This window comes from Gouania willdenowi, chromosome 13 (assembly GCF_900634775.1).
Source record: "Gouania willdenowi chromosome 13, fGouWil2.1, whole genome shotgun sequence".
Taxonomy (NCBI): Eukaryota; Metazoa; Chordata; class Actinopteri; order Blenniiformes; family Gobiesocidae; genus Gouania; species Gouania willdenowi.
The window spans coordinates 5,387,013-5,409,022 of record NC_041056.1 but is presented as its reverse complement, the minus strand read 5'-3'; the positions used below and the strand labels follow the sequence as shown (position 1 = coordinate 5,409,022).

General features: G+C 35.7%; 1 protein-coding gene across 3 annotated transcripts in view; it reads left to right on the top strand.

Annotated features, from left to right (window-relative positions):
- The window catches only part of cntn5 (contactin 5), a 185,794-nt gene that overhangs the window by 95,455 nt on the left and 68,329 nt on the right, over positions 1 to 22,010 (top strand). For all 3 annotated transcript variants that reach the window (XM_028464797.1, XM_028464796.1, XM_028464795.1), the window contains exons 6-8: positions 1,678 to 1,773; positions 4,832 to 5,035; positions 13,831 to 13,933. In XM_028464797.1, coding sequence (XP_028320598.1) covers positions 1,678 to 1,773; positions 4,832 to 5,035; positions 13,831 to 13,933 — 403 coding nt within the window. The remainder of the gene's footprint in view (positions 1 to 1,677; positions 1,774 to 4,831; positions 5,036 to 13,830; positions 13,934 to 22,010) is intronic.

Sequence of the window (22,010 nt, the reverse complement as noted above, 5' to 3'; positions counted from 1 at the left end):
CACTATGTGCTTGTGTGTGTATGTGTGTGTGTCAAATAAAGGCCAAATCAATTATATTTCATAATGACTAAGATTGAGCTCCAACAGAAGCAATCTAAAGCCATGTGCAATAGTTAACTCCCAGCCATGGTGTATTGCTTCTGCAGCACTGCTGACTGTCTGCAGCTGATAAACTGCTCGGTCAAGTCCGTATTTAACACTGCAAATGGGGGCCTTGGCCAATGGATTTTTACGTGTATTGAACGGTTGCAGAAATACGTTGTATGACGAGCTATATTTCCAGCTGAGTCCTCAGAGAAGGTTGAGCAACCACACAGAAACTATGACTTATTCCTTGTCCTTTGTTTCTCATAGTTCTGTGATCTTAATCTATCATACTTCTTTTTCTAAAACATTTTTAAAGCGCAAGTGACATCATGGCACATTCAAAGAGTAACTAAACCCTGAGGTTTTGGCTGAGGAAATTCAAAAAATGCCTTGATTATGGGTGTGGCTTCTGGAGCAGTTAAGACACGCCCAGGCTCTGTTGGAAATGGAACACCAACGTACTATGCACTACAAACTCAAGGAGTATATACTGTCTACTATATACTGTAAGTATGATTAGGATGATGACCAATGATGAGCGTTCCCACTGAAGTATACTTCCAAGTTTCCCAAGATGCATTTCGAACCATCAACGACAAAAGCCTGAATCACACTGAGGCTAAATATCGCCGTTGATTCTCCACCTTTGAAAGTTGTGAAAGCATTTTAAGTGAGAAAGTGACCAAGTAGGATATCAACATGTGCTCATTTGATCCATAAAACTCACGTACACACATTTTGTTCCGACATTTCAGAGATTTCAGAGACCCGCCATTGTGGTGCTGACAGAACTTCTGAATAACTTCAAAATAACAGCCCTATTTACAAAAGCGTTAAAAAAAACTAAACAAAAAAAAAAAAAAAACTAATGGAAGACAAGAAGAGATGCTTTTGTTTTGAAAAGGAGATGCTTAATTTTTAGCTTGAACCTGGTTCCAGGACAATTTTACGTTCCGCTCGCAATGCATTATGGGGCGGTTGAGTATGACTAGTGTGCTCACCGTGCATAGTTAAAAATGTCTCGATATAGTATACATCTGGGTATTTCTCGCAAACTATTTTGACATCAAAATTAGCATGAGTAGTACGTTATTAAAACATTTTGAACACAGCCCCAGTCTATACTGTAAAATCTCCAAAGAACTAGATCCTATGTTCACTATTAATACTATTTATCTCTGTTTTGACTCCACAGATGCTAGTTTTTATTGGAGGGGCGGGGCCAAACAGTGAAAAGTAAAAATTCATCAAAATGCAAATGGCAATTGTAATAGCCAAAATACACAAAATTGAAATACTTTGGCTAAAATGTCAAGAATGGTTTTGCGGGTTTAGTTTCTCTTTAAAGCCCTTTACAAAATGACAGAAAATGTCAAATGTCACGATAAATATTTAATCGTCCAACAGGTTTCGGCTGCTCCTGATTGATGGAGCACACATTGGGACGTCCACCTGACACCACATAACCAGAATGCCTTTAAGATGTTTCTCTTACAATGATGATGATGTGGTTTTTAATTTGTATATTTCAGTAATGTTGCAATATTACATTTCCTGTGTGACGTTAAACAATCTTTCTTCTCCTTCTAGATGTCGGTGCGTTTAGTCCAAAGGCGAGGGGTGGAGTTTCAGTCCGTGAAGGCCAAGGGGTTGTCCTCATGTGCACCCCTCCCCCGCATTCACCAGGTAAGATGTTCTATCACTTAAAACAAGTTATTTTCAGTGTTTCTTTTTTCATGCTGAATACATTTGCTTCATATGTGTATTTAATATACTACTTGAGGGATAGGCTGTGGTATAACGTCTATCACAGCAGACGGCCACAAAACGGTGATTGTCTGATCCGAGAGCCACTTTATCAACATTCATGTCAGCGTTAAATCAATGACCAATCAGAAGTTACTACCTCCGCCAAGGACGTAATGTTTTCCCCGGCGTTTGTCTGTCCGTCCTTCTGTCGGTTAATGTTTTTTCGTAGGATATCTGAAAAAGTTCTTAACGGATTTAAAGGAAGTTTGGTGAGCTGATAGACAATGTCAAAAGGAAAGGGGGGTTTGAGTTTGGATGTTTGGCTGGTTCTACATCTGTTGATGTACAAAGTTGTTCACTGAAGGTCCAAACATGTTCTAGCCTGGATTGGATGTCCACCACATAGGATGTATAGCAGATTTTCTAAATTCTAAGAGAGTAGGTGGAGCTGTATTACTATACTAAAGTTCAGTTTCCTATGTGATGTAGTTCTTGAGATATTGGAAGCTTAAAATAGAATTGAAATAAGGACACAAAAATCTACACATGCCCCTCTCACTAAATTGGCCATATCTCAAAAAGTTTTCATCCGATCCAACTAAATATTTACAGTGTGGCTATTGAATAATCTATGGTAAAAATGACATGGAATCACCCATAAGGGGAGAAAAAAATAAAATCAAACCACACCCACGCACTTTTAGATGTAGTTTCCAGTCCATAATTTAGGAGTGATTGACAGTTAATTAAAATCACAAGACACGGCTAATGTCATTGAGCGACGGCAGCATCGTAGAGGACGGAATTTGTGCATCATGTAAAAAATGGCGACTCATGCAGGAGTTTCAGTTATAATGACGTTATTTAAAACCCTCATTTCACATGTCTCGTGATATATTGATTAGGCGGATCAATGCGGGCCAGAGTTCATATCTATTCAATCAAACGGTCTAATTACTTCACAATCGCGAGGACGGAGAGTTTGATCTTTGCCTTCTTGTCCGATTAATGCAAAGTGTGATGGACAAATGAGTGTTTTTGGGTTCATGAACGCAAAGAAATCAAATTCTCTGTATGAAAATCCAATTATTACAGCAGTGCATAAAATGAGGCACACTTTACAAATGAATCTATCGCGCCCACTGATGTTGGCCGTGCGCTTGTGTACGAAACGTCAGCTTTTCATTATTTACGAAGACGCTAATCCTCTTTATTTTTCCATGGTGAAGAATGGATGCAGATCAAAGGCTCGTGAAGTGTCGCCGTGATGGTTAAATAGATTAATTTATACCCTTGTTTGACAACCTATTTAATACGGCGGTGATGAATGAGGCCGCGTGGAGGAATGTGCCCACCAGTCACAAAGCAAACAGTACGCAGTTGAAATGGGCTCCGAGTTCACGCTAGTCATTACTCATCCATGTGTTCATCTACACCAGCTTATACCACATGAACTCATTAGTTCTGCCAAGGATCAGGAGAACCAGATTGAGCTTTTACCAACTCTTAATAATGAATAAAAAATCAGGTTTTGTAATCATTTTTCAGCGCTGGCATCAGACAGAAAGTGCAAATTTATTCTATTAATGTTTCTCATTTTCACACGAGTTAACACAGAATGTGGAGCGTTGCTTTATTAGTCCTAACAGGTCGCCCAAGGCATAGGTCTATCAATTAAAAGTCTTTAGATGTAAGAATAACTGTATGTATGTTTAAATAATAATTCATATTTTTTTATAATAAATATATATATTTTTTATATTATATCCGTAATTCAGATTATAATTTATTTGTAAAAATTTAAATAATGATGAGGTAAATATAATAGAACTTTATCATTCTAACATTACATTATATAATAATGTTGGTAATAGTAATAAAAATAATAATGATAGTAATAATAATTATATATTTACATTTTTTTCAATTTCTCAATAATTCAGATAATAAATTGTTTGTAAAATGTAAATGATAATAATGTACTTATGATACTTTTTCATTCTAATATTATGTTATATAATAATATTGATGATAATAATAATAATATGTTTTAAAAATGTATCCATAATTATAATTTATTTATAAACATGTAAATTAATGATAATAATGTATTTATTATATTTAGAATACTTTATCATTTTAATATTATTTTATATAATATAATAATAATAATAATAATAATAATAATAATAATAATAATAATAATAATAATTGTTATTGTTAATTTTTAATTTATTCATAATTCAGATTATAATTTGTTCATGAAAATGTAAATAATGATAATAATGTATTTATAATACTTAAAAATTATAATAATGTTATGTAGTAATAATAATAATAATAATAATAATATTTTTTTAAATCCATGATTATAATTATAATTCTCCTCTTAATGATGAATAAACAAATTTGGATGAACTACGGCCAGGCCCGCGAAACGCCTCTGCGTCGAATAGCACGTTCAACGTCCCGGAGAATTTAATTTGAATTGTGTGAGGCATAATGCTAATCTATGTTGAATTACCTTTGAAGCGTTAATATCACACGATTATGTTCCCAGAAATTTTATACCAAACTGCATTCCGAACTAACAGAGGAGTAGTCATTTGAAAAATTGGCCCCCGTGACACGTACGGGATAATGGGCCCGATTTACTGTATATATGTATGTGCCAATGATACGGTATCTACAACCGTCCTAATATTTGACTCGCAAATAAATGAGAAATCTACTTTTTCGACTCGCGCTCCGACCGTCGTTGCGTACACATCCATGGATTATACTAAACAAATTAAAGCCCGATCTGTTCATGACTAACAGAGGAGTAGTGATTTTAACTAGTGTACACAAGAAGAAGAAGAACAACAGAGACACAAAACGTGCAAATGTATTCCATTAATGTGCTTTATTAGTTCATATGACCAAGGCATAGGTCTTTAGATGTAAGAATAACTGTATACATGTTTGAATATATTTTCTTCTGTGGTTTTAACAGAGATCATCTACAGCTGGGTGTTTAATGAGTTTCCGTCCTTCGTTGCCGAGGACAGTCGTCGTTTCATCTCCCAGGACACGGGGAACCTTTACATCTCTAAGGTTCAGCCGTCAGACGTGGGGAGTTACATCTGTCTGGTGAAGAACCCTGTGACCAACGCTAGAGTCCTGAGTCCTCCAACGCCTCTCACTCTCAAGACAGACGGTGAGAGTTTTTTTTTTTTATTATTCTTTAAAGAAACTCTGAAAAACTAGTACAGAGAGCAAAGGAAGCATGTGTAGAATATACACATAAATCTGTTTTTTCATCTCTCCATAATTCTAATGATAATTTATTCATAGAAATGTCAATAATAATAATAATAATAATAATAATAATATAATTTATAATCTTTTACATTTCTCCATAATTAGATTTTTTTTGTAAAAATGTAAATAATGATTATTTATTTATAATTTATGATACTTCATAATTCTAATATTATGTTTAATAATAATTGTGTTTGTATATTGTATTTTATGTAATAATATTTAATTATAATTTATATATTGGGAGGCAGTGGCTCAAGTCCCGGTGTGGACCAAAATAAACGGAAGGTGTTCTGGTCACTGGAGAGGTGCTAGGGCATTTCTCGAGCACTGCCGAGCTGCCCTTGAGCAAGGCACCAAACCCCAACACTACTCCCCTCATTGTAAAGCCACTTTGAGTACCCATAAAAGCGCTATACAAAATTGATATATAATAATATTGATAATATATTTGTTTTAAGTGGCTTGAAAACAAATTATTAAATCATATTTAAAATCCTATTCCAGATGTAAAATCTGTATAACCTTGTGTCCCCAATACTCTCAGGCATGTGGTGGGAGTGTTTATACCCCCACCACAGGGTAAATAGATAGTGAGCAATGCTTTAACGTTAGTGTGGGGGAGCTTCATTCCTCACAATGTGCTCCAGTGAAACTGGCCATTAGGGAAATCATTTTTCCTGCATAAAATTAACTTAATCAATGGCCCTTTGCAGCGGGTGGGATTGTGTGCTTTTACGCTATAGCCTCTCTGGAGCCGTTTTTTTTTAGTTGTTGGTTTTTTTTGTGTGATTCATCCACAGACTGCACACAGCGCTGTCCATCACTTGACGCAGTTGTCTGTCACTGTCATGGTTTTATTTTATTTATTTTTTCAAAAAGCCACTGAGCTTTCATTCCCGTAGAGAAGTCTGGCACCTCAGGAGCAGGTTAGCTCAGAATATTAGCACACTTAAGGATTACATCGCTTCCAGCTAGGATTACACATTCCTATTTGCATAACGTTGTCTAAAGTGGCCTCAGAGACGCAGACGTAACACTTGGCATGAATTGGTTTTTGTCTCCCACTAACGGAGATGCACAAAGCTGTCAGATGTGCATGTGGACAGTCTTTCGTCAGCATTTCAATACGCGTCAGGTATAGGATAAAGCAGTGGTTCTCAACTGGTGGGTTGGGACCCAAAAGTAGGTCACAGACCAGTACTGGATGGGTCGTGACAGCTGGTCAAAAATAAAATAACACTTAATGCCTCTCATGTTGGACTTGTCTTTTATTTTGAAAGAAACTTTTATTATTTTGACTGGCATGTTGTACAGGAACATTTAAAAATAAATAAATAAATAAAACAGCTTTTTTTTTGAAAAACTAAACTAACTTGTTGGTTAAATTCTAAAAAAAAAAAAAAAAAAAAAAAAAAATGGGTTGCAATTGAATGACCATAGCAAAATGTGGGTCCCAGGGTGATACCATTTGAGAACCCCTAAAGGAACCAAAATACTGTATATCATTGTCATCCGAAGGTCCATTAGTCCAAAAAAAAATGTCTTTGTACCAGAGTTGGGGTCAGATATAATTGTAATTGCATAATTGACAATTTGGTTACTTAACTTTGACATAAATATAATTGTAATTGTAATTTAAAAAATCTGTTGCTGTTGCAATCGTAATTTCAGATAGAGTTCAGATAATAGGGATGTAATGATTCACTCAACTCCCGATACGATTCGATTCACGATACTGGGTTCACGATACGATTCTCTCGCGATTTATTTTACAAAATGGGACTGCAGACAAATTTTTTTTTTTGGAAAATACGGTGCTATTTTCCTTTTATTTTTCATTGTCAAAAGAATTCCTTGATAAACTATTCAAAACAATGCAATTTAACTAAAAATAAATCTCGAATGAAATAAATAAAGGAATAATACAAATGAAAATGAAGCCTATTCATTTAAATTCTGGTTCTATAATAAACAATGCAAAACTGCATAATAGTTCTTTTTATTTTTAAAAGTGCAACTGAAAATGTATTTTGTGCCTTAACAATTGGACTTTAAAAAAAAAACAAACCGTGATTGTACTGATTTACATCATATTTGTTTGGACCAGTAGAGGGTGCTGGTAACACAGTGGTCGGTTGGCATGCAGCTATTCTAGCAGTGAAGAAGAGAAGCTATGCTAGCAGACAGAGCTAATAGAAAAACGAGACTTTTACAGATATTCAAGTAATATTACAGATATTCTTTCGGTGCTAAAGGGGTAATGAATCATTTATTAACATATTTAAGAGTAGAAGGCAGCCAGAAAGAAAGTATTAGCAGACTCCGCCCACCGCCTACACTCGTGGATAGCTGTAATAGTTGTAATTTTAATTGTAATTGGGAAAAAATGCTGGTCTCTAATTGTAATTTAGTTGTAATTGAGACGTAATCGTAATCCCTAATCCCTAGCTTTCTTCGTCATAAATAAATATACATTTGGAAATGCTAAAATACCTTTTTCTGCATCACAACGCTGACACCCACATGTATCAGTGTTGTTTACCCATCAGCCACTGGTGTCTGAACAATTACACTGTGCAATCTGTGCCTCAGTTAAAGTGAGCGATTATTACACAACAGACAGTTCAAGCTGGACTCAAACACGACTCTTAATCAAAACAAGCATCTGGCCTTCACTGTTCACAGCTGGAAGCCCCTGATCGTCCAATCCCAGCTCACCTCGTACGGCGCGCGGCTCACTGGTGAGCTCAGGGTCACGCTTATCAACGCTTTCTGCTGCAGGATGCATCTTAATGGTTGCTTTAGCTTCTACTGAACAGGAATCACATGCTATTATATGGTGTGAAGCTTAAATTAGTCTAAAAATGTATTTCAACATTATTATCACTGCTATCAATAAAAATGTGTGTTGAAAATGATATCCTAATTAGTATTATATGAATATTTTGTTAATTTTGCAGTTTAAGTAGTCACTACATACAACAATACAATACACGAGTTCAGTTGGTCCAGATGGAAAATCCAGAAAACTTTCCAAATCATAAGATAAAGCAGTTTGAAACCATGCAGGGAAAAAGCAGAATATCAATGCATGCAATCATAGAAAATAATTGAAATGACTAATAATAAAATGTCATGATGTTCTTTTGCAAGAGAGGCTTTTCCTCCTCACTACTCAAACCACCTTTTAATTAAAAACCAAACAATGGATCAAAGCAGAGTTCTCAATGTGAAAAGTACACAACAGCGTGATGGAACAAGTTAATTAAAAACATGATAACTATGTTACTAACTTTAAGTTTTTTATTTCATTTATTTTTTGGGGGAAAAAAAAAAATAAATATATATATATATATATATATATATATATATATATATATATATATATATATATATAGTTCTACAGATCAGTGGGAAAATAATGACTGAAAAAAATTATGTTACCACTTAAAGCTGCAGTATGTAGAATTGTGAGACTTGTATGGAATCAACCACGCTGCCCCCTCCCCTCCCTGTTTTGAATCCACCGACATCCTCCTTTGCTGTGACTTTGTCGCTAAATCTGGCGACTTTCCAACTCGTCTTACCGACTTTTTTCCCCAAGACCAACTATTGATAAAATCTAGCGACTGTTTTTTGTGGTATTGAAGAGTTTTCTGATGGACGCGAGCATCTGCTTTGGGACCTCGCGGACCTCCATGGGTTGCTTCTCCACGTCTTTCTTCCTTTTTGCTTAGCCGTGTAAGCTGTTGTGCCTAACGTCGCGATGGGGACTTTTCTTGCCGGAACGTCAACCATTGCACTTTCACTACTGATGGAACATGAAGGCAGCCAATAGTATCTCCCAAAACAGCTCTTAGAGCACGTGGTTGGTAAAGCAATCTCTGATTGGCTGAAAAGAAGCGGCATGCTCCTGGATTTCTAAAGGTGCGTTCACACTGAACACGACCTCAGCAACTATAGTTGCTTAAATCACCCCTGATGAGTCGCTTGAACATAGTCGCGCTTTTTGCTAGCTTCATCACTTCATCGCTCCAGTGACATGACGACCCTGAGAGGGCTGCACACTTCTTCGGCAGTTTGTGCTTAAGGTTTTAAATGCTGAACTTACAGATTTACGAAAGCATGAGTTCACTCAAAATGTACTTAAAATTTGGAATTTTGCAACCTCCTTTCCTACAGACGTACCCTTCTCTGACCACGGCGAGTGATGTGGAGGGAAACTCATTGCCGATTAAATGTTGTGACACAGCGTCACTTGAAGTCGCTTGAAAAGTTGAAATTTTCGATATAGTCACTGGAATCACGCGAGTCGCGTCGCTTAAAGGGAGGCTGCTTGACGTTTACATTGATTTTAATTGTAATGTTTTAGCCAGAGTGGCAGAAGTCGCGTTCGGTGTGAACGCACCTTAAAGCTTGATTAGAGAGCCAAGAGAAGGAGTAGAGGTCCAGAATCCTCTCAGAACACTTTGAATTACAATATGCTCAATGGTTATTATGGATTTTTGACCAAAGTAAGCCAAAAAAGTTTACGTACTGCAACTTTAGTGCCACCAACTGTTAAAAGTAAGTCACTTTTTTCCCCCATGTATTCCCTTCAAAATAAAAGAGTAGCATCTTTTTTTCACATTAACACCAACAATCTATCAAAGAATGGTGTGCTTGAGCTTGACTCAGCTAACTTTACCTCTAGCCAGGCTAACTTTACCTCTAGCCAGGCTAACTTATGTCATACCTGTCAATATAAAACGCACACATCGAGGCACACACACATATTACCAAAAAACCCATCAGGATGTTTTTTCACTCACTGTGGGAGGAAACCAGTGCAGATATGGCGAACACACGCTATGTTAACATCATGTGGACGAACTTGAATAGAATTCATGAAAATTCATACTGTTTTGTTTTTATTCAACTTTTACTTCACCATTTTTTAAATATTTTTTCTTTTCTTCTCTTTCTTCTTTTGAATTTTTTCTTCTCTTTTCTCTGTCTTTTTTTTTCCTTATCTTTACCAATTTTTCGAAATCACTTGGCTACGTTTTCCATGACTGTCTGAAGTATTCAATACTTGTTGTTGTCGTTGTTGTTTTTAGCAGCACATAACGTTGCAACATGACTCATTAATTGCATGTGGATAGGTTGAAGGTTACAAAGCCAGAGTAAACATTTCTTGTGGTTTCACATAAAACTATTTAATGTCCTTTAATATGGATAAGTCAAAAATACCAAGTTTGGTCAATGCATTTTAAAATTAGCATCTGGAATTTACGAAGATGTTATTTACAGCCTGCAGCCGTCTGTGTCAGTTCATGATGTTCCAAACTGACAACGGTCATGAAAGTCAGAAGAGAAATATTAATGTGATAAAAGATGTTAACTAATAAACAGCTCAAACTGGGTTTGTCATTTCGTTACATACTAAAAAAAAAGTTGGCATTAAATACGCATAAAAACTGTACACTGCTTTTCACAGCGTGAAAGTAGTACAAATGTTATTTCCTAAATCAACAGAAATGTGCAAAGCAAACCAAAAAGTTATGCAAGATAATATTTATTCTTTAGGGAAAAGGAAAATAATGAGGCGTAAAGGCTTATCACAATAACAGCAGATAATACACGCGGCAAAACTTACTCCACAGGCGTCCTTTTATTTACACAAGTGAGAAAACACAGAAATGATAGCTACAAAACATGATGCCCATGTGCTTTCATTACGATTTAGCTCCTAATTTAATATAGAATAACAATTAAAACCACTTCCACAAGAACAATGAAAGCCTTGATGTAGGTTTAAGATAAAAAAAAGTGTAAACCTTAGACGTATATTTTGTTCCTAGTTATTATACTGATAGTGGGAGGAGTCGATGAATCATTACAAAGTCAATTTATGTGAAAAAGTATTGAAGTCATAAATGCAGGGAATGGGATTTGAACTGAAAACGTCTTTAGATTCAATATCATAAATCCTTTTTGTAAGCATACAGCCATGTTTAGACCATGTCAGAAGTACGTAGGAGGTGTAATCATGCTTTTACGTGTCACCTCAGTCATTTTTCTTCACGTAACATGGATTCTCGGATCCCGGTGGAGCAGTTCTGCAAAATACAGTAATGTGTGTTTTTATGTGTGTGCAGACAGGAACGTGCTGCGTCCTCTGCTTATTGGCTAAAATGTTAACGTTTTAATCACATGACTGCTCAGCAATTGAGTGTTTGTTTTTTTTGGGGTTTCCTAAAATGTGCTGAAAGCCTTGTAGCGTATCAGCTTAGCAAAATGGAAATAGTCGGCTTAGCACGCAGATGAATAAACATTGGAAATGGGCCTCCTGGCTAGGACTTGCAGTGTAGAGGCTAGTGACACTCAGCAAGTCTGATAACACATTATCACTTGTGTCCTTGTGCTTTCAAATTACCGAGTGCATTACTCACACTTGAGGACAATAAAGTTCTTTTGCTGTTGACGTTTGAAGTTTCAGTTTCATTTTTGTATTTTTAAATTTATGGCTCTATTAAATACACATTGATTTACATTTCAATGATTTAATTGGGAGTTCAGGGCGCTCTGTTAAACCACAAGTTTAATAAATGGAGGTTAATTTCCCAGTGTTATGGTTCAGCTGGTGAGTATTTTATGTGGTGAAGGCAAACAATGAAGGCTGTTACTCAGGGTGCTTTCACATATACCTCTTTAGTCCACACCAGGCTTTATTTCCACAGACAGTCCAGTCCGTTTGCAGTGGTGTGGAAGCTCATTCAAAGTCTGGTCCCCTGTAAAGTGTGTGCGTTGGTCCGCCCGTTGTCAAGTGAAGCAAACCCGGATCAAATACAGGAAGTAGGACCAAAAACAGGATGATGATGAAGACGCACAAACAAAAGGGCACAGACATGGATGGACTACAAACATCAGGACCACAAAGATTTGGTGCTGATTCATTTTTTCTGACCAAAGTGTCGCCTTCGTTACGTCACGTTGTTTGGAAAGTTTGGTGCGTTTGGCAAAGAGCAACAATGGCTACATTTACATGAGAGCTTTAATTCTCCTTTAATTCAGAATGAAAATGAAATCTTCTTTAAAAAGATTAAATCTGACCTTGTAAACACCTAATTCCAAGTGAAAATGGCCATTCTGATTTAAACTTAAATCTGAAGTTAGTGGCTGGTTTATTCTAATTTTAATTCCGAATGGAAAAATTCCTCGATCTTGTAAACGTTTAACTTTTAATAAATTGTGGTCGTTCTGCGCATGCTCGTCCTGTCACGATGACACGTGGTGATGACATAATCCAAGATGGCCGCCTGAAGCAAGTTTTGGACTCAAGCCGAGACTATTTATTTAATAAGAGCCATAGAAGATATGGATATAATGAAAAGATTGGATGGACGGAAGCATAAACATGCGGACATTCACGTACATACACATACACAGACAAAAGAACCAGGCTTCATCGGGGGGCATGAAGCCCTGCACCAGACCACATGGCTTCACTAATGACGTGCGGGGTCATCGTAAAGTTCTCCTTCCACTTAACATCCTGTAGATGGAGATAGAGCAGTTGTTGCTGCTGGCTTTGATTAGCCAAAGTACGTCCTCTATCTTCTCCTGCTCAGCTGACCAAAGTGAAACAGGATGTTATTGTCGAGCTGCTGCTTCAAAACTACAATTAAAATAAAAGTGAAAATAGTTCTAATTATATGGTCTCCTATGTTTTAGCAGAAAAGAAAATGGTTTATTGTGATTTTCCCGATGAACACGAATACATGACATTCACCTCCTGTACAATCACAACCCTTCCCAACACCTAGACATAAAATAAAGCAGAATAAACATGTATTCCATGTAAACACAAAGCAGAATACTTTAATTCTGAATAATTAATTCCAAAATAAAAAAAAATGTTCTCAAACTCACCCCCGGCCCCTCCCCCACCCCCCAATTGCAACAAAATTCCAACAAAAATGGTTAATAAAAGTGACCTTTTTCTAAAAGCTAAAAATTGTGCCTATTCTTCTTCAAAACTTATAAAAACAACATAAAAAAACCACATATTTTAGAAGAGTAAAAATACAGTTCTTTAGGTACAAAGTTCTCATGCCACCCTTCTTTTCATGTTGCGGAGACGCGCCCCCCAGTTTGGGAACCACTAACTTGAACATCAACATCGAAGTTCATCGGGAAGAAATGTATATTTATGGTTCTGTCATTCATTCAGTGTACATACACAAAGTTTACAAAGCCAAAGCAAACAAACCAATATTTGTAGGAATATTATCCAAGATTTCTGTTTTTGTTTTAATCTAAATCTTACATTGATTATAGAGCTTAAATGGATTTTTATCAATGGTTTTAAGCTCGCAGTTTGGTACTTCAAAACATCTGTTGCCACACAAAGAGCGAGTGAACAAAAGAAGACTTGATAAGGATATAATAGTCATTAAGCTCGAGTGTGTATTCCTCATCCTGTGGCTCTTCTCTGAGCTTTAATTAGTTCTAGTGGAGATTTAAATGATCAGTTTTTATTCCTTTGTCACTTGCACCCTTATTAAATCCCTATCATTGCTCAATCCTGTTGCTTTTTGTTCAGCCCAGCGCTAGAAAACTAACAATCTGGTGACAGGTGAGGTAAGCACTTCCTGTGAGGTTTGTTCACAATGTCTAACGCTGCTGTTTTTCACTTTTCTCTAGGTGTTATGGGTGAATACGAACCCAAAATCGAAGTGCATTTCTCTCCATCTGTCCTGGCACCAAAAGGAGTCACTGTCAGGCTGGAGTGCTTTGCTCTGGGGAAGTAAGTAAACAACAACACATGGTAACACGTCTAGCAGTTCATTACACACTTTTTTTTCTATTAATTACCTGGAACAGTAAAGCTGTTGCGTGGAGAGATTTTTCTGATAAAAGAAAAAGAGTAAAATGAATATGTTTTTTTTTTTGCCTCTCAGTCTTTAAATTACATTTAGTCCATTACCTGAATGGGAAGCAAGAGTTTCTTGTCTTGGGGCGATATGTTTAGTGAGTGCAGAGAAGTGCAGCCGCTGTCAGATGTTAGTGCACGAAGAAAAGACTGAGTAGAGAATTCAACCCGAGGGAACCATGTGTTTTTTATAATTGAGTGGCCTAATGTATATGTGTTTCCTGGGCACTTTCAGCAGGAAGCCAAGGTTGCATGTTTAAAAAAAAAGGGAAATTGTTAATGGTCGTCTGCCAGGAGGGAAAAGACCCATTTTCCAAACCTCATGACACACTTTACCAAAGTTATAGTTCTACTGTCTTCATTGTTCACAATGTATTTCCCTTGAAATTAATGTATAAAGATAGAAAAACGGCTTCTCTGAAAGGTAATGTAAAGTAAATGACATTGCATTGAAATGTTGGGTCATTATTGAGTTTTTGCCATGACTTTTATATTGTTGATAGTTAAGAGGAGTTTGGATGTGGGAACGTAGAAACTAAGGGTGTAAAAAAAAAAATCAATTCGGTGATATATCGCAATATTTCACCGTGCAATTTATGTATCGATCCAAAAAATGTTCAAATTGATTTTTTTTTATTTAATGTTTTTTTTAACGAAAAAAACATTTCATTGCGCTAACATATGCATAGCATGTAAACTACGGTCTAAATTTGGCCATGGCTGTGTTGGAGATGTCATACTAACGTACTACCCATAATAAGTTTGATGTAAAAAATGAGTATGTAGTATGTTCACATTAGATAGTATGAAAAGTATGCGAGAAATACCCGGATGTATACTCTATCGGGACATTTCTTAAGTATACACGGTGGCACACTCGTCATACGCATCTGCCCCATGATGCATTGTGAGCGGAATATAAAATGGTAATGGGACCGGCTTCAAGCTAAAAACCAAAGATGCTCGTTTTAAAATAAAACTATTTCTTCTTGATTTCCATTACTTTTTTTTTTTTTACTTTTTTGTAAATACTAAAAAAGGCTCTTACTTTGAAGTTAACCGGAAGTTTTTTCAGTAGCACAATGGCGGGTCTCTGCAAAATATCCAAAATGTCGGAATTAAATGTGTATACGCGAGTTTTATTGATCAAACGATCACATGTTGATATTCTATCTGGTCACTTTCTCGCCTAAAATGTTTTCAGAACTTTCAAATGTTGCAAATTAACAGAGATATTTATCCTCATTGTGTTTCAGATTGTTGTCGTTTGAAATGCCTCTTGGGAAACGTGGAAGTATACTTCATTGGGAATGCTCATCATCCTAATCATACTTATAGCACATAGTAGACAGTATATACTTATTGGTTCTGTAGTGTATAGTATGGAGTATGCCATTTCGATTACAGCCTGGGTGTGTCTTAACTGCTCCAGAAGCCACGCCCATAATAAAGCCATTTTTTGTTCCTGCACATCTTCCAAAATTTCAGGCTTTAGTTACTCTTTGCACTTTTAGATATTATTATTTATATATAAATGTCATAGTAGATAGTTCAAATAAAGCAATAAAAGAAGAAGTCTAATAGATTCAGGTCACAGAGATATTAGAAACAAAGGACGTGGAATAATTCATATTTCCTATGGGGTGCTATAGTACATAGTATAGTATGCCATTTCCAACACAGTCCATTTATTGGTCTTTCTGAGATGCGAAACTTGCACTTCCCACAAAGAAGTATTTTTATGCACGAAGGCTCTCAGACACACAAGGATGTCATTGATTTAGTCTTTTTAAGCAGAGATGAACGATTTATCCATACGCCCTAATAAGGAACGCCGATCTTTACACAACACCAACAATGAAGTTAAAATGTTTATTGTGCTCCTGTTGATCAATATGTATGACGACCTCACTTTCTTGAACGGGGCGTAAAAGGAGAAACTCTTGGAGTGTGAAGGTCTGAGCTCTTTTCATGGGATTTTCTCAGGTGATATTTACTCCTGGCACTGCTTTGGAGATTGCATTCAAGGGCAAAGAGAACAATGTGACAATAAAAATGAAAAACAGAACGATAAAGACGGTCCTCCCAACTTTTAAGATATTTCACCTTGAGTGACGTTTTTATGATGCCTTTCTAATTTGAATATTTAATGGAACTTTGGGTCAGACAACGTCCTAAGTTATTATGCCAGTGCCGAGAGTTCATGCATGTATTGTGTTAAAATCAAACATGTTTGTAATTTATTACACTCTTGCAGTGTGTGTGTGTGTGTGTCAGTAATGTTAGTTTTAAAAAAAAAAGGTAATTGTGTTGCTGTAGATTTCCAGCAGCAGAGAGCGTACTAACCTTGAATGCTTGACCTTTCTGGCTGTGCCTGGTCCTCCACCAGCAGGGTACAGCGTATTCTAGTCAGCAGTCCAAGCACCTCAACTGGCAACGGTAATAGAAAATAGTTGCTCCAGTTGGAGGTCAACCTGTATGAGAACTCAATGGAGTACCATAACCCAGGGGTCCCCATCCGACGGGTCTCAGGCCGATACCGGTCCATGGAGCATTTGGTGTCGGACCACAAAGAAAGAATGGAGTCTTTTAATTATGGAAAAAAAAAAAAATTTAATATTTGCATTTCCTAAGAAAATGCAAGTGAGGATGCAAAGCTGAAACACAGCACTTGTTCGGTTGCTAGAAAAAAATGGAGAACCTGACGTCATCCACAAATCAAGTCCCAGAACCCTCCCACAGTAGCCCCACACCCCAAATCCCACACCATTAGCTTAGCATTGGTGCATTAGCCTAACATTGTATTAACGGTAGACTAGCATTATCCGAGCATTTGCTTAGCATTAGCCTAGCATTATATTAGCAGTAGATTAGCATTAACCTAGCATTTGCCTAGCATTAAGATAGCAGTAGATAAGCATAAAACGATTTTACAGTCTTGAAAAATCATGAAATATTTTAACTGTTTTGGATTTTTTTTTTATAAATATAGCCTATTTCCACACTCACAGACCTGTTACACTAGTACACTGGAAAGGTCCGCTCATTTTTGCGCTCTAATAGATCTTAGCGGTACAGAACTAAGTCATGTAAATTTGGTATAATATTTTGGAAAAGCCCAGCGACCCTGAAAGAAAAAAAAAAAAACAGGAACAAGCGGTTCAGAAAATGGATGGATTTTGTAAAAGTTTTGGAGAAGTTTTGAAATATCATTGTGAAAACAGTGTGGGAATCCTGATTATCCTAGCATTAACCTTGCTTTATATTAGCAGTAGATTATCATAAGCCTAGCATTAGCCTCGGTTAGTACCTTACCACGAGGTTAGTATTAGCTTAGCATTAACCTAGCATTAGCCTAGCATTACCATAACATTAGCCAAACACTAGTCTAACAATAGCCTAATATAAGCTTAGCAGTAGATTAGCATTAGCCTTGCTGGCAGTGCCCAATCCTTTCATGGGCCGAATCCTTTTCTGTAGATTCTTCAACGCATGCGCAAAACGTGTCTCCATCCGGTTTTTGCCCATTTTACAGCAGTTCGTTTACTATTTAAAAGGTTCAGACCCTGCTACTTAAAAATAATTAGAAATTTACGTTTTGAGTGAATTTTGATTAATTTTGGTTTTTATCTTATTTTTTGTTTGGTTTTTGATTGTCAGTGTTGTTTTTTTATTAACAATTTAAAAAAAAGCTACAAAACAGTCACATATTTAGATGTGTAGTATTAAAATATTTAACAGACATCGTATGGTCGGTTTACATTCAAATATCACGTCCCAGCAGCTCTTTTCTCAAAGAACTGCGAGTGAATGAAGTCTACGTGCATGCGTTAAAAGGATCTGAAAGGATCCGGCCCGTGAAAGTATTGGGTACTGACACTAGCATTAGCCTAGCATTAGCCTAACACTTGCCTAGCATTAGCCTACCATTAGCTTAGCACAAGCCTAGTATTAGCTTAGCATTAGGCTAGAATCAAATTACCCTAGCATTAGCAAGAAACAAATACTATATTGAAGATGCCATTCCATCCTCACTAATAAGAGATACAAATATGTAAATAATAAAATACAAAATATGTTTCATTTTTATGTATTTGTCAGTGTTTTGTTTTGGAAAAATTGCCACTTCTGCTTTTGCATTCATGCATGATGAGAATCACACCGAGACAGATAATATTAAGCTATGATGAGTTTATTATTGTTTATGGTTCCACGAAAACAGTCCAAGGAACTATTTTGTTTGCAATGCTTTTCTCACAAACAAAACATAATAATCCTCCCTTTGACTGACACATTTTGTTAACATTAGCATTAATTTACCTCTTGGGCATCAGACGTTTTTAAAAGACAGCGACATTGGATTAGAAATGTTCACCTCACACTCTACTTTGAATCCTCACTGCAGTTATATTTAAGAGTGATAAAGCTGTTGAAAATACTGTAAAAAATAATGATTTAAAAGATAAAACACGTCGGTAAGCCATCACCCACACATTTCAACGTGTAAAGCAATATGCAGTGTGAACTGTTGGAGCAGTGGATATACTTTTAGTGACCTCTGAGGGAATCAAACACTTGAAGCTCCTCCATTATTGGATGTCATCGAGCTGTTCAGAACCACATTTGTAGGATTGCAAAGAGCCTCTTGACACGACATGTTTTACATTTGTGGTTCTACGCCACACTTGTACGTCGTTCTCGGCTTATACCAGTAAAAGGATTCTTTATATATCTCTGTGTTATCGTTTTATGTACTTTAGCTGCTACATTTGTAATAATGGGACCAGTATGGAGCCGACCTTTTGCTCTGTGATTGTTTTTTTTTTTTTTAATATGATGATTATTTTCAGCACAGAATGAGACGCATATTAAAAGTCGACCTTATAAATATGGGATAAATTCATTTGAACAAAAATCATTAGCAGTAATTATTATTTTTGCTCAAGGAAGTTTAAATTTAAGATTATTAGTTTTAGTTTTTTGATTAAAGTAGTTTTAGTCAAAATTCAGGACTGTTTCATTCATAGTCTGGTTTTGCTCATGAAATGACATTTGGATTTTAGTTGACTAAATCTGTTAAAGATAGTTGACTAAAATTTAAAGCATAAACGTTTATGCTTTAAATATTCATTGAATTACGTCCCATTGAATAAAATCATATAGTGTTGTTTTTATTCAATGACAAAAATATAAATATACTTTGACCTAGTTTTTGTTAACTTAAAAAATTAAAATAAAAAATAGTCTTAGTCTAGTTCAGGGGTCTGCAACCTGCGGCTCTGGAGCCTCACGTGGCTCTTTGACTCTTTTGCAATGGCTCCCTATAGCTTTAAAAAAACCTATTGAAATACAGAGTTGTTATTTTCCTACAGAGGCTATCATTGATTAATGACAAATAAAATCAAGATATAACAATTTGTTAACCTAAAAATAAATCACATTGTGCAATGACTCAGCACCTTCCTACCTCACTTCCTGCAACATCTACAGACCTTCAACTTTCCTGCACCTGTGGCTAACCTTAAGTTTTAAATCCCTGGTAAATAACTAAACCAACAAAAACACTATTCTGGAAGAAAATAGAGATTTTAATTGTGTGGGAACAGATTCATTTAACCACCAATGTGCAGGTTAAATATGCATGTTTTAAGTGTGGCAAGAAATGAGAAATTAGCATGTGTTGATCACATGATCATGTGTTATCAAACTTCAAGTTACTGTTTGTAGCCCTTTAAATACATTAACTAAAAATAATCTTCTTTATATGACATTGTGCTCATGTAAACTGAGATGTGTAAGAATTTGAAGATGCAAGATACTGTTTAGTTGTTATTTCTTGATGTTAATTTATTTCATTTTATTTTATTCTGTTTTTAAGTTGCCATTTACATGATCAATATAAATCAAATCATGAAATCAAACATTATTCTATGTCATTTTAACTGTATAGAATTTCATTCACTGTATTGTCTTCATTGAGAAGGTTTTTTTTCTGGCTCCAGGAGGAATTTAATCCAGGTGAGATGAGGCAAAATGGCTCCTTTGAGAGTAAAGGTTGCAGATCCCTGGTCTAGTTCCTGTTACTTAAAAATATGTAGTTGACAAAATCTATATGACAAAAAAAAAAATACTTATCGACAAAATGACACTGGCATTAAATTTTGCAATGATTTAAAATGCAGGACTGTTGGTTTTTGTTATTCTAGTTTTATTCTTTTTTTGATATTTTCATTTACCAAAACTATTTGGTTTTTGTCAATATTTATTCATCAGGACTATTTCAGTTATAGTCTAGTTTTGGGCAACTAAATGACATTAAGGATTTTAGTCGACTAAATCGTTACAGATTTGACAAAAATATAAAGCAAAAGAAATGATGCAGTTTTTTAAAGATTAAATTACCATTTATTAACCTGATATGAGATTGTATTAATGTTAGGAAATTTACACATGTTCACATGAGTTCTGATTAGATTTTGTCGACAAAGTCATAGTTTCATTTTTATTAGTCGATGGAAATGTAAATATACTTAGATGTATTTTTTTTTTTTTTTAGTGCAGTTATTACTTAAAAAATTTTAGTCTTCAATATTAACACTGGCTGTAGATTTTGCAATGATCTAAAATTCATGACTTGGTTTTTGTTTTTCTACTTTGCTTCTCTTTAATCTTTTCCTTTACCAAAACTATTTACTAGTTTCAGTCAATATTTAGTCATCAGAACTTTTTCAGTCTAGTTTTGGTCAACCAAATGACATTCAGATTTTAGTCGACTAAATCTGTTACAGATTTGACTAAAATATTGACTAAAAGCATCAACCTGATATGGGATGGTATTAATGGTTGGAAATCTACACATTTGATCAATTGAGAACGCATGTTCACATGAGTTCTGATTAGATTTCATCCCATGTGACAGAATAAGCCTTTTCACACTCTGAAACTGCACATGCGCGACCTGGGGGGGTCATAGGTCAGAGGGATATAAACGTTAACAAACGTAACAGCGTTTGTAATGTTATTCCAGAGATCGTTAGTGTTTTAATAGTGTTTATATTATCAATATTACACACATTCAGACTCAGGGAGGTGTCCATGGTTTTTCACTGATGCCGATTTCAGCCGATCCGAGCAGCAGCAGCAGTATTGAAGCAAGGCAGTCCCCTCGCTTCCACCCCTGGTGAATAAAAACACCGACAAACTGGGTCTCCAGCGGGCGGATTACGACTCTACCTGGGAATGATGCACGTTTCTGAGCCCTTTTGTAAAACCTCTCCCAAGCTTTTAACTTTTGATTATGCATTTTCTGTATTTTCTTTATTGTTGTTGGTTTCTTTTTCTGACTTGTGTAATTGTTTTACCAACTGTAAAGTATTTTAGAGTTTTTGAAAAGCGCTTATAAATAAAAATATATTATTATTATTGATGGGACAAGCGTGATTTCCGAGTGTGAAAAGAACAGTATGAGTTCTCACTTTGAAAGGTACTTTTACGAGGTACATATTACACTACCTGAGAGAGCACAGGTCACCAAAAGAAATTCCTCGTGTGTATTCATACACCCTTGGCCAATAAAGTTGATTCTGATTCTGATTCTGATATTCACTTAAAAGTAAAATTATCTAATTCTCTGTCAGACTCGCTTCCTACATGTCAGCCATGGAGAGTTTATCCCTCTTGACCTTTGACCTAATGTGGAAGAACTGAACCAGTACGAGAGTGTGAAAAGGCTTATTGTATATGTATTTATATATGTATATGTATATGTATTTAATTTTTATCAGTCGACAGAAATATAAATATATTTTGACGTAGCTTTTTTTATTTATTTATTTTTTACTTAGTATGTTCAGTTGACAAAATGAACACTGGCAGTAGATCTTGCAATAATCTAAAAAATCATGACTCTTGGTTTTTGTTTTTCTGGTTTGGTTTGCTTTGATATTTTCCG